General features: G+C 42.4%; 1 protein-coding gene across 5 annotated transcripts in view; it reads right to left on the bottom strand.

The window, feature by feature from the left end:
• Positions 1 to 778: 778 nt before the first annotated feature.
• The window catches only part of ncor1 (nuclear receptor corepressor 1), a 101,528-nt gene continuing 90,860 nt past the window's right edge, over positions 779 to 11,446 (bottom strand). For 4 of the 5 annotated variants that reach the window (XM_074673115.1, XM_074673119.1, XM_074673120.1 and 1 more), the window contains 11 exons: positions 10,809 to 10,944; positions 10,130 to 10,602; positions 9,829 to 9,945; positions 7,565 to 7,713; positions 7,246 to 7,463; positions 7,013 to 7,156; positions 6,416 to 6,561; positions 5,916 to 5,969; positions 5,628 to 5,822; positions 5,367 to 5,543; positions 779 to 3,158 (listed from right to left, as the gene is read on the bottom strand). In XM_074673115.1, the coding sequence (XP_074529216.1) occupies positions 2,959 to 3,158; positions 5,367 to 5,543; positions 5,628 to 5,822; positions 5,916 to 5,969; positions 6,416 to 6,561; positions 7,013 to 7,156; positions 7,246 to 7,463; positions 7,565 to 7,713; positions 9,829 to 9,945; positions 10,130 to 10,602; positions 10,809 to 10,944 (2,009 nt within the window). In that variant the 3' untranslated portion in view covers positions 779 to 2,958. The remainder of the gene's footprint in view (positions 3,159 to 5,366; positions 5,544 to 5,627; positions 5,823 to 5,915; positions 5,970 to 6,415; positions 6,562 to 7,012; positions 7,157 to 7,245; positions 7,464 to 7,564; positions 7,714 to 9,828; positions 9,946 to 10,129; positions 10,603 to 10,808; positions 10,945 to 11,446) is intronic. The other variant, XM_074673118.1, reaches the window with a different exon arrangement.

The following is an 11,446-nucleotide window of genomic DNA, read 5'->3' as shown; positions in this document are numbered from 1 at the left end:
TGTCCTCTGAGTTCACTTCACTGCCTTCAGGCCACAGCTTCATAGCACAGAAAACAACCTGTTACTCTAAATCTTTCATTCCTTCCTGACAGCAGCCACGTGGCATAAATTTAATTAGTTTGTTCAATGTCTAGTTATTGTCTCTGGCCTGTTGTTAGTAAATGTACTTTTGAGGCTAAAAGTTTTGAGAATGGCACGTTTAGTTTTTCACCAAGCTTCTACCTTAGATCTTTTGATGGCAATTTTTTAAATCAACTTTGGAGTGAAAAGTGATCGGATGAAGTGAGTGTAACTGCAAAGTCATTCGCTGTCATGAAAAATGACCTTTGTGAAAAACAAAATTTGTGCCATTCTCAAAACTTTTGGCCACGACTGTGTGTTTGGTCTGGGTCGCCAGCTAAAACTGAATTGCCTTTTGAGAAAAATAAAGCTGTCTCTATCTAAATAAAACAAACTGCTTTTAAAGGCTTAATGTTGTGGTTTCATGAACCCATGACTTTGGTTTGAACTGCTTCTTCCTCTGTCATCAAAACTCCACAATATTTCACTCGCAGAGATATTGGTTATGAATTCATTCATTTCTTCCTTTAAAGTAATCAGTTATCAGCTCAAACTACTTTATTTCAACCATCAATATGAACCTGAAGAGTTCTTTGAGAGATTTGTGAACGAGACATCAAGAAAACAAAACTGTAGTAAAACCAAAGACTGTATAATTAAAACTGAGAGTAAAGCTAATAAAACTTTTAAACTGACAGGACCGACACGTTTTCTGTGGTGGAGAACTGATCCACTTTATTGATTGGTCTGAACTCTTGTAATAGCCTACTAAGAGACATTGTGCGATACAAACATTGCATTTCAACATCGTATGATACAAGGGTTTTCAAGTCTCAATTTTCAAAAAGACAAAAAAAAAAGTCATCACTGTGTGTTTGATAGAGAGCTGAAAAGATACTCCAATTCTTTTTCGGCTTCATGTCGGATTTCTTTAAGATTCAAGTTTGTAAACTTTTTTTTTGTCATTGCTTTTGTAAACACATAACATCCCAGTTTTAAACGGGATGAATGACACAGATGTTGAAAATGACAGGAAATAAAAATCTGAACATGTGCTATGACAAATGAATGATTCAAAAGCAAAAAATGAGAGGAAGAAAGGAAAAATATCAAGTTTAGAGCAGAATGGATTTGTTAACTGAGCAAGTGAACGCTGAAAAAGCCTTAATATGGTATTTTGCACATATCCAAAACAAAAAAAGACAAGCGAAGGAACGTTACTGCCATACAGGAAGTTGACCTAGTATATAATCCATGTTCAAAGCTTTATGCCGCTTGATTGACACAATGTAAGCAGAGATTAAGTGGTCATGGATTTGACTCCCCATGACGGCAAACTCCAAAACATATAATGGTACCATACACTCAAAAACTGTAACTGTGATGCAAGAAGTCACACGGCTTCATCGTGTACCAGCTACAAGAAAAGACAGGAGGTTTCAGAACATCCAGATTCCTGCGAGTGGTGGGAGAAAAACTTAAAGCACATCTTAGTATACTCCTGTGCTGGAGGTTGAATAAGTTACACAGCAGGTAGTATGATTTTTTTTTTCTGTCAAAAGCTACAAAGCAAAAAAGTGCAACAATGGTGCAGACCATTCTTTATGTTTGGTTAGTTTTGTCTTTTTGTATAATGGAAAGACAATTTTACAGAGTTCAGATTTTTGTCAGGACAGTATCAAAAAAAAGGGGGAAAAAAAGAGGGACTACAGAAACAAATACAAACATCAAACACCAACGTATATCTCTGAGAAAATTAGTTAAAGCTGCCTTCTTACTCAAGTCACAAGGCATGGCAAAACCTGACTCATGTTATCCGTTTACCATGACAGTTTGCAGAGCAGATCATTCTGGACAGGTTGGAAACTGCAGAGAGAGACAGCTACATGTGACACACCATGGCTCTATTTGAAAAATAAAAACACAAACATTGGCTCACTTTCATCATTCAGACGGGGTCCAGGAGTAGTCATAAGGATATCTTTTTTTTTCTGGCAAAAATGAAGCTTATATGAGACTTTTCACCTTTCTGCTATGACACCAGTGTTCTCAACTTGTTTCCAAGACGTTTCTCCGTCGACAACGGGGTGAGAAGTTACAATCCGTGCATCATCTTCACCGTGCGGCGAAGGCAGGCATCCAACATCAGCGCTGTTTGTTTGAAATGTCAGTCTGTGCGGTGTTTCGTCCTCTGCGATGCTCAGGCTCTGGTGGTGGTGCGTGGTGGAGGGGTGCAGGGTGGCACGGCGATCTCTGCTCCACCTGTGGTACAAACCAAAGCTCTGGTCTCTCGTAGTGTCGCTGTGGTAAAAATGTTTGAGTCAGGGTGTCAGGTGACGTCAGGGCGGGGGTGGACTGGGAGAGACCGAGTGTGATATTAAAGATTTGAACCCCAACTCTTCCCGTTCAAAGTGGATCAATTTAAAAGCGAATTTAAAATAAGAAATAATCAAGTTAAGAAAAACACTGCAAAATGTTACTCTATTTACATACAATGATTTTCTTAAAGACAGGGATATCTTTACAGAAATCAAACAAAAAAATTCAGAAATAGTCTCTTATGTTGTTTCTCTTTACACATTAAGTTCTTCATCTTCACTTTAGCTCACGTTCCTCCCCTCAGTCGAGTTTCGTTTATTCCCCCCCTCGACGGGCCGGGTGAGTGCTTCCAAAAGCGAGTCTTGTTCTGGAGAGCCCTGCCTGTCACAGGCCGCTGCTTGTACTCTTAGCAAACAGCCAGGGGGCGCCATAGCACCAAAAATAAAAAGGACACCACCCCATCTTCTCGGTGCACTCGCACTGAGCGAGGTTAGTTCTCAGAGTTGGGGGCAGGGGGGTGAACAGACGAGCCTCAGCTCAGACCTCTCCTCTGGTTATTGGGGCTTCAGCGCGCAGGGCTCAGTCGTCGCTGTCCGACAGGGTCTCGTATTGCTCTGACAGGAGAGACTGCCACACGCGCTGCTGGGCCACTGGTGCTCCAGCTGGAGGCTGCTGCTGCTGCTGCTGCTGGCTCTGGATGGTGGGGGAAGCGATGGAGGTGGGAGGTGTGCTGCTCAGCATGCGCATGGTCAGCGGGTTGTAAGGGAACTGCATGGATCCTGAGCCGAGGACACAGAAACAGAGTTTTCATCAATACAGGAATAATGAAATGATGACAGAATATACAGGGTGTCCATAAAGTCTTTTTACAATTCAAAATGTATATTATCACAGGTAACTGATGAGATGTTTGAGTCGGATTTGTTTTATGTGCTCCGTTTATAATCACATTGCATTTAACCCCCATTTCCACCAAGTGGTCCAGTATGGATCAGTACAGTTTGTTACAGGTTGGATTGGTAAAGCCTGATCCTGTTTGTGTTTCCACAACTAAACGTGCCTCTCTTGGTGGGCACAGTGTAAGCTGGATGCCAATGTCAGCTACATAAAAGTGTGACGGCATAGCAGCGCAACACCATGTACCCTGCTATCAAATCCAAAGAAGAAGAAAAACCCCAAACGGTAAACAAAGAGCTACAATGGACAAAAAACCCCCAGCAATTCCTCTTCTTTATGACTGGCATTAGATTGTGATTGGATTATCGTTTGTTGCATGGTAAGTGACGATTCTTTCGACCAATTAACAGACTGCAGTGTTTCTAGCTCCGCCTTCTGTGGTCAGATCAGTATGTCTGGCACCTTAACAGAGGGGTCCCAAAAAGTGGGACAGTAAGGGTCGATAATTTTGGAACTTGTCCTGGTTTTAGTCCAAGGAAATGCCACAAAATGTGTGCCGTGCCAAGATGAAACAAACTGAACTGCTTGGTGGAAACAAGGCTTTAGAGCCTGTTGATAAAAGAGGACTTTGTTTAGACCAATTTTGCGATTGCTATTTAGCATACAATTTTTGGGGGGACCTTTATCTTCTGTATTGTTCACTTAACACAAGTTTTAAGTCATTTTATAGTATGACTAACCAACAAAAGATACTATTAGCATTTAAACAAGTCTTTTTTTGCATTTCTTAATTGAAAAAGAAAAAGGATCACTGTGAAATTTTACTGACCTCCAGTTGTCAGTAAGAGTAACAAACCATACAGAAACAAGTGACCAAGGGGTATGGCTCTGTGATCTACTGGATGGATCTTTGTAGCTCACAGGGGTTTTTTTTTGCCAGAAAAATACAGCATTTTGACTTTTGCTGGTTTTAAGGGAGAACAAGTCCAAGTTACTGTATTCCCTCCAGGTCTGAGTACATGAAACTTTTTTTTTCTTTCTAATTGCAGCCTTTGCGATTTGAAAATTGCATTCTTTTACATTGCGATGTCGGTTAAAAATTGATTAATTGTTCAGTCCTATCTACTACTCCAGAAAAGGCTCAATGTGTGTCACGATTCAGAACAAAATATGAGACATCACTGATCTAAAGCTAAAGATCACTGAAGCCATTGCTACCATTGATGAGGCTAATGCTACAGCCAACACTGCAAGAAATCAAGTACCACCTTCATTACTTCATGCAACTACTGGTGCCTTTAAAGAGGTGTATTCAGCTATTTAAAACAAAACCTTTGATACCTGCTCCTCATTTTCCTCATCTATTCACACAGTTTCCACATATCTGTCTGTCCATTTGATTTTATACGTTTTCTTAATTGTAAACAGACTTGGTGGATACTTTGTATGTATTTATTGGCAACAGAAAAAAATATCTAAGATATTAACTGTGATGATAACTTAAGAAAAGATGAGAATGTAAATCAAAGAAAATGTAATTTGTGTAACATTTAAATGCAAAAAAAAGTATCTTGAAGTAATGACATTTTTTGGAGAAGAGAACAACTCTAGGAAAATATGGAGTCCAGACCAATAAGATCTTTTTTCCTTTTTCATCTCACTTTAAAATTTAATTCTGACTCATTTTTCTCAGAATTTCAACTTTAAAACCAGTTTAAAACCAGTTTAAAAACAAAAATGCTGAGAATGTTTTATTTTTAAATTGGGAAAATTTCAATAGTTTAATCTGTTTTTATGACATTTAGCTACAAAGAGAGAAAATTAATGATGAAACACAGTGAACAGTTTCTGAGTCTAAAATAAAAAAAGTCACTGAAGTTTGTTATTGTCTCACCCTGGGATGAAAAATGATCACATTTTGTCATTTTATTTTACCTGCACGTGGTAAATGATCATGTAACATTTCTCAGTTCATTTGGACCTTTACCAGTTGATCACATGAAGACCTGGTCACAGGTTTCTTCTGTTTTAGTGAAGGTGAGGGTGGTTTCAGTAATTTTACATCACAGTTTCCACAGAGTACAGCTCACCTGTGGATGATGGCCGGTCATCCCAGCTCCACTGCGGCTGGGCTTGGGCTTGTCTGTGATAATCTCCCTCTGAGTGGACGGAGGACACTGAAGACGGACGCTCCCCTCCGGCGTAGGCCTGACCCAGATTGGGTGACTTGGATTTCCGGCTGTTGGCTTTGCCCTGCTTCTGCTTACCTGCAGGTATCAGAGAGTGAGTCAGCGACATGTCAGACCTCACGTCTTCTCCAGAGGACGTGTGAACGGTTAATCTATGCATACCCATACTGGGGGATGGGTTGGCCTCCTGACGGGCATCGCTGCCTGGGCCAGATGAGTTGTTGATGGACCCGACTCCTCCCTGGTGCTCCTCCTGTCTCTCCTCCAAGTTTCCCATCAAGGCTTTGCGGATGATGTCCTCCAGGCCCAGGTTACTGGCTGGGTCGCTGAAGGAGTGATTCCTGGGGTTGATGCTGCCTACAGAGTGACAAAATCACACAAAAACACTTAATACAAGGGGAAACAGCACACTGAGCCGCTGGAGTCTGAGCGAGTTTCACTGCTACTCACTGGAGCTGGTGACAGCCGGCAAGTTGAAAATCTCTGTGCCTGGTTGTGCATTTCCTGCAAGACAGTTATGAGTCGGAGAAAATACTTAATGTGTGAAGAGAAGATGAGTCCAAACTGGCACAGTGTCAAAACACCTGGGTAGACCAGGTCCTGACGGATTCAGAATACAGATGAAAACTGGATTTGACAAAGAAAATTATCAACAGTAAGAAACGTATATCTGATAAAATAATGTTTTTCCTCCTCATTGATGTTTCATCTGATGCCTAAACTAAATCTCCCCTCACAGAGAGACTGCTACTCAGGACAACATAGTTTTCTGTGATGAAGGTTAATTTTCCCATGTTCTGATGATATATTAAGTGTGATTAGTTTGATGATTTAAAAGGATTAGAGATTAAACACAGACGTCTTGCATGCACACACACTGAGAAAGCTCGATCCACCGTCTGAAGCGTGCTGTTAGTCAGAAATAAGAGGACGAGAAAAGACCCACTTACCAACATCAGAATCACCGACACCAGAGGTGGAGTTCAACTTACGAAAGATCTCCTGCTTCTTGGATTGCACCATTGGCGAGGTGTTCTCCAGTTTGGTGAAGAAGGAAGGCAGGTAGCTTACACTCCCCGGGGACCGAGAGTCGCTCCTTAAAAGAGATAAAGGGGAAAAAGTCAAAGAGTGAAATGGGAACTCTGGAAGAACGCTCTTTCCCTCCTGATGGGATGTGAAATGAGTGTTGACAGGCGGGAACACTCTGCCTGCTGGCATCGCCACAGGAAAGTGATTTACAGTCCGATAGAGTCAGGCATCAAGTGTCAGGAGGCTAACAGGAGGCTAACAGGAAGCTAATAGGAACAAAATGTAAATCAAGAGTGGAAAACAGCTCATCTCATATTAACATGACTGCAGGGACCATGTACAAGTTTTCTCTGGCTGCTTTCTTCCTGCACCTGGAGCCCAGCTCATATCCTCAGTTTGCAGAGCATGATGGGAGTTTTTCTTCCCCCTCTCTCTTTTGTGTCTCCATATGAATTATTTTGTTTGTGGAGCTCTTTCAAGGGTTAAAACACATGAGTAAAGCTCTGTGGCTCTGGTACCTGATCTCGGAGTTGTCCGCCTCCCTCCTCAGCGCTCCAGGCCCTCCACCCTCCTGTTTGTCCAGGCCCTGGTAGCTCTGTGGTGGAGAAATAGGCTCGTAGTTCTCCATCTGCCTGCCTCCTCGCTCTGGAGATTTCCCGGGCCTGTATGAGGAGCAAAAGGAGACATACATTAGGCAGCTGATGAGGACTTTAGGGTGCAAGTTTTAGAATGAAGGGGCTGCTCTGTGTACCTGGATCGAGGCTTGTCGGGGGCGTTCTCTGGTGAAACTCTACTAGAGGGTCTCTGGTGGTGTGAGGCCTGGACCTGGTTCTCTGGACTGTAACGGCTTGGCACCTTGGGGCGACCTGAAGAGGACACAGGTGGTCCAATGCTCTGGAATGTGGATGAAGCTGATGAGGAGACTGGAGGAGGGTCCTGATTGCGGGCAAAGTCCTGGGTGATGATATGCTGCAGGAGGAAGTCGGCATGAGACCGGGTCAGTCAGGTTTGATCACTTTGTTTTACTGATACATGCCGTGTGCTGGCATCAGATCCCTCAGTATTCCTACCGAGATGTGGTCAGCCAGGGTCATGACGCGGTGAGTCTTTGGGACCTGGGAGTAGCTGTCAGCCTGAGAGGAGGGGGGCTGCTGGGGGCTGGGCTGTGGAGGCTCCCCTTGTGGCCGGTATCGACCCATGTCGTATCCTCGCATGGCAGCTGGTGGAGGTTGAGCAGGGACAGTGTTGTTATTTTTAAGGTGAGGTGAGGAGAGATGAGAGGGGGAGGAGCTAAAACTCTGTGTGCCAACAGTCACCGATGGACGTGGGCGTGCAGGTGACAGAAATAACTTCAAGCGGAGTCTGGTGACCAGACCGCTGAGGAGAAAAGGTGTCTGACAGCATCAGAGCCAAAGGCCAATGGGTGAAATATCTCCAGCCGTGGTATGTACACTAAACATGACTGGCGGCTAAATTTAGCTTCTGTTTCACACCATCTTTGACCAAAACGACCACGGAGAGAAATATCATTACACCCACAAATAAAAAGATGTATAAACCAGTAAAATCAGTGACGTGAAAAGAGTCATCCACTGAACAACAGAAACACTGGCAGTCAATTTGAAGTCTTAAAATTAGGGCTGAACAATTAATCGAACTGAAACTGACAATCGCAATATGATGTGATGCAATTTTCAAATCGCAAAGGCTGCAATTTAATTTAAAAGGGTTTCATGTACTCAGACCTAGAGGAAATACAGTAACTTGTACAGAGATCTGAAATAGAATGACTGTGGCTGGCAGAGCCATACCCTACAGAAGAGGATAAGGGCCACTAAAAAGAAAAAGAAATAATAGAAAAAAAACGCCCAATTTTTTTTTTTTTTTTTTAAATAATTTTTCGATGAAAAAAGTTCTAAGATAAAAGTTAGAATTCTAAGATCAAAGTCAGAATTCTGTGGAAGAGGATTAGGGCCACTGACATCAAAAAGTCCAATTTTTTTAATTACTCCCTTTTTTTTTTTTAAATGAGAAAAAGTAAGAATTTTAGGATTTAAGTCAGAATTCTGAGTTTAAAGTCAGAACTGTGATTTTTAAAAAAAAATATTTTTATTTATTTATTTTTCCCAGTGGTCCTAATCTTCTTCCTTTATACCCTTTGTTCACTTTGTCTTATATAGTTTGTTACTCTTACAGACAACTGGTGGTCAGCAAAATTTCACGGTGTTCCTTTTTCTTTTTCAATCAAAAATTGCAGGAAAGAAATGTTTATATGTTGACAGTATTCTTTGTCATGTTGGCTGTGCTATGGAGTGACTTAGTGCTTCTGTATAGTGAATGATGCAGAATAAATGTCCCTCCCAAACAAAATCACATGCTAAATCGCAATCGCAAAATTGGTCCAAAAATTTGCAATTAGATTATTTTCCAAAATCGTTCAGCCCTACTTAAAATGATCAGAAGAAAATCCATTAAGGGTTTTGCTATTCTGGGGAACCTGACAGAGCCAGTATAAAACATGCGGCCATGTGATTGGCAGAGCAGCGATAGAGGCGGGTCTTCCTCTGTCTTGAGAAGCTTGAAGTGAATGCTAAATGAACGAGAGCTGCTGTGTTACTGATAGTGTTCATTTCTGACAGATAACATCTATGGCCATATAGCCTTTACTATGTGTTCAACGACAATAATATTAGTAAAAAATGAAATGTTTGGGAATAATTATTCAAAAATATATTTACAAAAATTGCCCAAACAACCAAAAATGTCACAGACTACCTGCAGCACTTCCACAGAACCCCTAAGGAAAGTTTTATGACACTGTCACCCTGTATGTTTAAGAAGTGATTTTAAGATTCTACTGGATACTTTTAAAGCTCTTCAAGGCCTCTGGCCTTTCTACATTTTAAAGCTTTTCACACCACGAGCCTCTGCGTCCATTGAGGTCCTAAGGCAGAGGTCTTTTGAATGTGCCAGTGACTCGACTGACAACCAAAGGAGATAAAACATTTGCAATCTGTGCTCTGAGGCTTCGAATCCCAGTTTGCTGAGTCAGTATCCTCTTTAAGTCATGTCTCAAAACATACTTTCAGGTCCTTATTTCACTTAAGTTTTTATTTTCTAGTATTCCAAATCTTGTTTTACCTTATTGTCTTAACATTCACATTTCTTATTTTTTTATCTGGTCTTGTTTGCTGCCAGATTTTACCAGATGCAATGCTTTGTTGTTTCAGCTGCCCGTAATTTTGTTTTTTAAAGCGCTGAATAAATAAATGAATAAATAAATAAAGCTCATTATTAAACTTGTCCCACAAACGTTCAGCCTCACAGTTCTTACCTGCTGCCTGTGGTGGACCTTCGTCCTGTTTTTCCTGGTGGGATTGGACAGGTGAGCTCGCAGGACTGATCACCTCGATGGCTCCTCCCCCTGTGTTGTCATATCGACTGGACGACACTGCAGAACAAGTAGAGCAGAGTTTCACATACTGCCGAGCAAAGGGCAAAACATAAAGCTCAGTCTTCACAAAAAAAAGAGTTAATTAAGGGTCAAGTCTTCTGAACTAATTGTATTTCAGTGTATTAAGTGTGTATTTTTATTTCAGTTAACACTATCACCCCCCAAACCGTCACACACTCACAGCTGCTGGAGGAGTCGGAGCTCTGAGAGCCTCGCTCTCGGTTGTCTTTGTCCGAGGCGATCTGCCGCGTGATGATGACATCGATGAAGTTAGCAGCTGTAATTGTTGTCTTCCCTCGAGTCCGAAGCTCCTCCTCAATGCGAGACTTAGAGGTTTGAGGGCCCTTCTCCTTATCTCCTCCTCTGGCTCCTTCAGGGTAGGATGAGTGGGGCTTACCCCCTGGCAGAGACATGGCTCCGTACGGGGACTGCATGGATCTCCTTTCCACATCCTGCTGCTGCTCAGCCAGAGCCCGCCGAGCCGCAGCGCTGGAGGAGATGTCGTCATCCCGCTCGTGTTTGCCATCTTGCACCTTGGCAACATCCATCTGTGGGGCTGAGGCTGCGGCGTCCACCAGAGCGGCCAGAGCATCAGCTGCTGTGCTGTAGCGAGAGTTACTCTGAGACACAGGTGTGGGTTCTGCTGTGTGGGGCCTGGAGAGGAAACAAGAGGCATGACGAAGCCAAATATGTGTCAGGACAATGGAGACATGAGGTGCTGCCAGCTGCAGAACAGGAGATCTAAACATAGGTGTGATTTTAAGGATAGGACCTCATGCCTGAACTGTTTCTCTCAGTGCTTCATGACAGATTGTGCGTTAGCTGAGGTGAAGCTGAGGTAAGAAAAGGCTAAAGCTTACATCAGAGAGGTGATGACACTCTTGCCCTGGAAGATACTTGGCCGCTGCTGAACAACAACATCCTGTGTCCTGAGAGAGGGAGACGGGGAGTGCAGATAACCCCGACTTCCAGGTCTACCAGGCTGCTCTGGTCCACCTGGTGCAACCACATCAAAACAGCAAGAACAGTCAGTACACGTCATGAGGTGTCGCATTAAAGAATCAGAACAAAATATCAAACAGGAGTGTGTTAATAACCCAGTAGTTTCAGAAACATGACATATACAGATTTTTTTAATTTGAGAAATAATCTGTTTCCTTCTTTTCCTCCGATCTGCAGAAAAATTAGAAACTGATCTGTGCTCCCACAAAATGAGGAAAATTCAAAATACTTCAACACACTTTCCTATTTATATCAACCTATGCCATCTAATGTTTTTATTGGGTCATTTTAAACAAAAGTCCCCTGCTTGGGCACCGAGAACCTTTTCCAACTTGGATCCAGTTCCAAGTTTCTGAAATTTGAACATTTAATAATGCACCAGGCATTTCACGGCCCCCAGCGACAGAACAACAGCGACATAAATCTTTCACGATGAACCTCAGAGAGGATTTTTCAGTTCACCGACAGTTTGAATCATCTGCCATGACCTGCTGTG

Source organism: Halichoeres trimaculatus, unplaced genomic scaffold, assembly GCF_033239565.1.
Source record: "Halichoeres trimaculatus isolate MK-OKI-2021-1 unplaced genomic scaffold, fHalTri1.1 fHalTri1_scaffold_6, whole genome shotgun sequence".
NCBI classification, from domain to species: domain Eukaryota; kingdom Metazoa; phylum Chordata; class Actinopteri; order Labriformes; family Labridae; genus Halichoeres; species Halichoeres trimaculatus.
Note: the sequence above shows the minus strand (reverse complement) of the source record. Positions and strands in the feature narration are given on the sequence as shown.